The sequence below is a fragment of the Corapipo altera genome, unplaced genomic scaffold (genome assembly GCF_003945725.1).
Source record: "Corapipo altera isolate COAL_440 unplaced genomic scaffold, ASM394572v1 77, whole genome shotgun sequence".
Lineage (NCBI taxonomy): Eukaryota > Metazoa > Chordata > Aves > Passeriformes > Pipridae > Corapipo > Corapipo altera.
Window position 1 is genome coordinate 79,991 of NW_020885150.1, and position 4,284 is coordinate 84,274.

The 4,284-nt window shown below is 60.6% G+C and overlaps 1 protein-coding gene across 1 annotated transcript; it reads left to right on the forward strand.

Annotated features, from left to right (window-relative positions):
• Positions 1–84: 84 nt before the first annotated feature.
• On the forward strand, positions 85–3,782 carry PIM1 (Pim-1 proto-oncogene, serine/threonine kinase). Its single transcript, XM_027670204.1, has 6 exons — positions 85–250; positions 336–442; positions 548–598; positions 910–1,276; positions 1,938–2,114; positions 2,361–3,782. Exons 1-6 carry the CDS (start codon positions 169–171, stop codon positions 2,510–2,512), a joined length of 936 nt encoding a protein of 311 aa, XP_027526005.1. The 5' UTR covers positions 85–168; the 3' UTR covers positions 2,513–3,782.
• The last annotated feature ends 502 nt before the right edge of the window (positions 3,783–4,284 follow it).

The window sequence follows — 4,284 nt, forward strand, 5'->3', positions numbered from 1 at the left end:
GGGGGCCGCGCGCCACACGCGGCCCGGCCTCGCGCGGAGCGGCCGCTCCCGCCCGGATCCCTCCCTGGATCCCTCCCTGGATCATCCCCCCGGGTCCCGCCGCCTCCTCCACCACCACCCGCCCACCGGGACTCGCAGGTGCCGCCACCGGCCGCCCCCGTCACCGGGATGCTGCTCTCCAAAATCACCTCGCTGGCGCATCTCCGCTCCGGCACCGGCGCGGAGCTGCACCCCGCCAAACTCCAGCCAGGTCAGGGCAGGGATTACCCCGTGTGAGGGCTCGGGGACCGCCGGGGAGAGCGGGCGGAGCGCTGACGGGCGGGTCTCGTCCACAGGGAAGGAGAAGGAGCCGCTGGAGCAGCTGTACCGGGTGGGCCCTTTGCTGGGGAGCGGCGGCTTCGGCAGCGTCTACTCCGGGATCCGCCTCTCGGACGGCGCCCCGGTAAGTGGCGGGGAGGGCGGCGGGAGGAGGAGAAGGAGGAGGAGGAGGAGGGGGCTCGGCGGGGCGGGCGCCGAGCTCATCCCGCCGCTCCCCCTTGGCTCGCAGGTGGCGATCAAACGCGTGGCCCGGGACCGCATCTCGCAGTGGGGAGAGCTGGTGAGTGACCGGGGCCGGCGGGGGAACCCGGGGCGTGACGGAGGGGATGAGCCGAGGGGCGGGAGGGGGGAAACCGGGACAGCGCGGGGGAAGCGGGCGTGGGGTCACCGGGGGACGCGGAGCATCCCGGGGAATACCCGGCACCGGTGGGAGCGGGCGGGGGGGCACCGGACCATCTCCTGTGCGGGGGGATGCCCAACAGCGGCGGGGCTGAGCGGGGGTGCGCCGGAGTTTGCCCTGGGCGGGGGGCAGCGGTACCGGCCCCCCGGCGCAGCCCCAGCCCCTCTGATGGCAGCGTGGTCCCCCCGCAGCCCGGCGGCAGCCGTGTGCCCCTCGAGATCGTGCTCCTGAACAAGGTGGGCTCCGGCTTCCACGGCGTCATCCAGCTCCTGGACTGGTTCGAGCTCCCGGACAGCTTCGTGGTGGTGATGGAGCGTCCGGAGCCGTCGCAGGATCTCTTTGACTTCATCACGGAGCGGGGGTTCCTGCCCGAGGAGATGGCGCGGGGGCTGTTCCGCCAGGTGCTGGAGGCCGTGCGGCACTGCAACAACTGCGGCGTCCTGCACCGCGACATCAAGGACGAGAACATCCTCCTGGACCTGGCCACCGGCGAGCTCAAGCTCATCGACTTCGGCTCCGGCACCTTCCTCAAGGACACGATCTACACCCAGTTTGACGGTGAGCCCACACCCGGGTGATATTCCCGGTTCCGGGCATTGCACGGGCTCTGGAGATTCCCTGTTTGCCGGTTGGGGTGGGGGGGGACGGGATTAATTCTGCAGCCGCCGCCAAGTTGCTGTTTGGCACGGGGCGGATGTTGTGAAACGGGAGCCGGCTCCCGGCCCTGCTGACAGCAGCCTCCGTCACCCCCCCGGCCCGGGCTGGCGCGGGGGAAGCCGGCGTGACAAAAACACCTCGTGGCGGGGGACAACAGAGAGAGGGGGGGTGGATTTTGCAAAACGAGAGCACCGGCCGGTTTTTGTTTGCAGGCGCGGAAGGGCTGGGGCTGCTCCTCTCCCCTTGTTTGCCTTGGTTTATGTTTTTATTTTTTTTTTTTTTTGCCATTGGGGGGGGGGGGGGGGGAGGGAAAGGCGTGGGGTTTTTTTTCTCCCCCCACCCGTGGGTGTGTGGTGTTTTTTTTTTTCCCCTCGCGTGTAACGGCCGGGCCTTCCCCGGGCCCTGCTGCCCTCTTCCGGCACCCGCGCCTTGGCTTTTTACAACCCAAAGTTTGTAAACAAGAGTCACGTGCCGGCGGGGAGGCGGACGGGTCACGCCTGTGCCAGCGCTGCCCGCCCAGGGATGCCCGGCTCGGGGTTTGACGAGCTCCTTCCTCGCGCAGGAACGCGGGTGTACAGCCCCCCGGAGTGGATCCGCTTCCACCGCTACCACGGCCACTCAGCCACCATCTGGTCCCTGGGCGTCCTGCTCTACAACATGGTCTGCGGGGACGTCCCCTTCGAGCAGGACGAGGACATCATCCGGGGGCAGCTCTTCTTCCGACGGCGGGTCTCTCTAGGTGGGTGCCTGGTTTTGTGGCGTGGGTGGGATAATGGGTTCTTACAGCTCTGGAGGGGGTTGGTCTCCCACACTTGGCTGGAGGAAGGGGCACATGTCCTGCCATATCCCGCTCTCCTCCCAAGCCCAGGATGGATGGGGAGGTTTGGGTGCAGCTTGGAGCACCCTCAGCATGGCCTGGGCACTGCAGATGGGCTGGACAGGAACCTTCTCCCACTGACCAGTGGTTTCTGGTTTCTCTCCCCAGAGTGCCAACACCTCATCAGGTGGTGTTTGTCCATGCGCCCCTCGGACAGGCCATCGTTGGAGGACATTTTCAACCATTCCTGGCTGCAGGACATTCACCTGGAACCAGCAGAGATCCACCTGCACAGTTTGATCCAGGAGCCTAGCAAGTAACAGCTCCACGCAGCTCCTGGTCATAAGAAGCAAAGAAAACCAGACTTTTTCATCACGACCGTAGCACTGAGCAGGGATGCTCAGGTGGGAACACACACATCTTGTCCTGGAGCTGGGCTGGAGACCTGGTCTTCCAAGCTCTGGTGGCCACCATCCACACCAGCTGCCCTGGACTCAATCTGAATGACCTTGTCTCATTTGAGCTTTTGCCAGTAACTGTTGGCAGGGGGGAGTTTTAGTTCTGGTTTTGGAGGCTCTCAAGTGTCATCTTGACCTGCTGAACTGGGGACAGCGAGAGGATTGGAGACCTAATTGCAAGAAAAGCTTCAATGGGGGAAAACTGATTTTGGGGAGGTCAGGGCCTGTGGCTGAGTGACTGTCCCTTCTCACTGTCCCCGTGCTCGAGTGCCTTCCGTTTCCATCTGGGCTGTGCTGGAGGAAAGACTTGACTTTTCCTACAGTGCTGCTTTTCTGAGACTCACCTGGGCCTATAGTACCTTTTCCCTTTTCAAAAAGAAAATGGGTCAGAAGATGCTTGGGACCCAAGTGAGTGATGCCTCGCCTCCTGTGCCTCCATCCCATGTGGATTTTCTGGGGTTCTTTGCTTCTCTGTGCCCTCACGAATGCACAAACAATGCAAACCAACAGCTGTAAATGTGTACATAGCTCTACAGGAGCAAAGCTTGATGTACAGTTGTGAATAGCGATAACATTTTGCCTTTTTTCTGGTTTCCAGTTTTTTGTTTTTAATTTATTTCCATGAATTCGTTGTTTGGGTTTTTTGTTTTGTTTTGTTTTTTTTTTAAAGGAAGAGTCCTAGCCGCTAGGATAACTTATTTATTTATTTATAATTCATGTGGGTTTCCAACCCATGCCTTGCTTCTACAGCTGCTGATCCCGCGGTTTTCCATTCGGGTCTTCCCTCCGTGTGTGTCCTGTGTCCACCCCCGGGCCCGTCGTGTTTCTGTCGGATGTCTGGCGTAGGTGTGGAGTGGCTGCTGCTCCCCAGCTGTCTGTGTACATACTTCTGGGTGCTGTTGTTTCCTTGCCACGTGCAAATATCAGTTTGCAGATGAGTTTTGGTTTTCCTCACGGGTGTTTGTTCGGGGCTGGGGAAGGGGGGGGAGCTGGCCCGGGCTGTCTGCACTGTCCAGTCTGTACCTGTAACACGTGTGTAGCTGGCGGGGTTTGTTAATAGTTGATATTGTACAGGGGAATTGAGAAATCTTATTTTTTTTATGCGGTTTTAAATAAAAACTAAAACACTTGATGTGGTGGAGACATTCCTTCGTGGCAGGGTGGGATGAGGGGTGCTGTGAGTGTGTGGGGTACCAGTGACCACACCATGGACTGATGGCTTGTCTCCAGCCAGACTAATCCCAAAGGTCCCCCTCCAGTGTTAACCAAGACCAGCCAGCCAAAAACACCACGGAGACAGCCGGATCCATCCCTCCACGGGGTGTTTCCAGCACTGACTGCTCCTGGCAGCTCTCCTGGGAGAGATCAAAGAAGTGCAGAGCCCTTTGCGTTCCCATTCATCCGCAGGCTGGAGCGGAGCATGTGCTGGGGACGGCGAGTAAACAAACATCAAAGCGACCTTACGAAAGGCCGGATGTTGTCAGCCAAATTCAATTTTGGTAAGGCAGATCCTGTTGCTCCGGCTCTGTTGGGTGTTGCATTCCGGGTGCCGGGTGCCTGGTGGGTGCAGGAAGCCACCCGTGGGCTGTCCCACCTCCGGCCAACGCGGAGCAGAGGAAGCCGATCTTCGGATT

Bases quoted from the DNA above. Each gene is read 5' to 3' on its own strand.
- PIM1 (XM_027670204.1), top strand. From the start codon at position 169: ATGCTGCTCTCCAAAATCACCTCGCTGGCGCATCTCCGCTCCGGCACC. The intron at 599-909 runs GTGAGTGACCGG...GTCCCCCCGCAG, and splicing joins TCTCGCAGTGGGGAGAGCTG to CCCGGCGGCAGCCGTGTGCC. The intron at 2,115-2,360 runs GTGGGTGCCTGG...TTCTCTCCCCAG, and splicing joins CCGACGGCGGGTCTCTCTAG to AGTGCCAACACCTCATCAGG.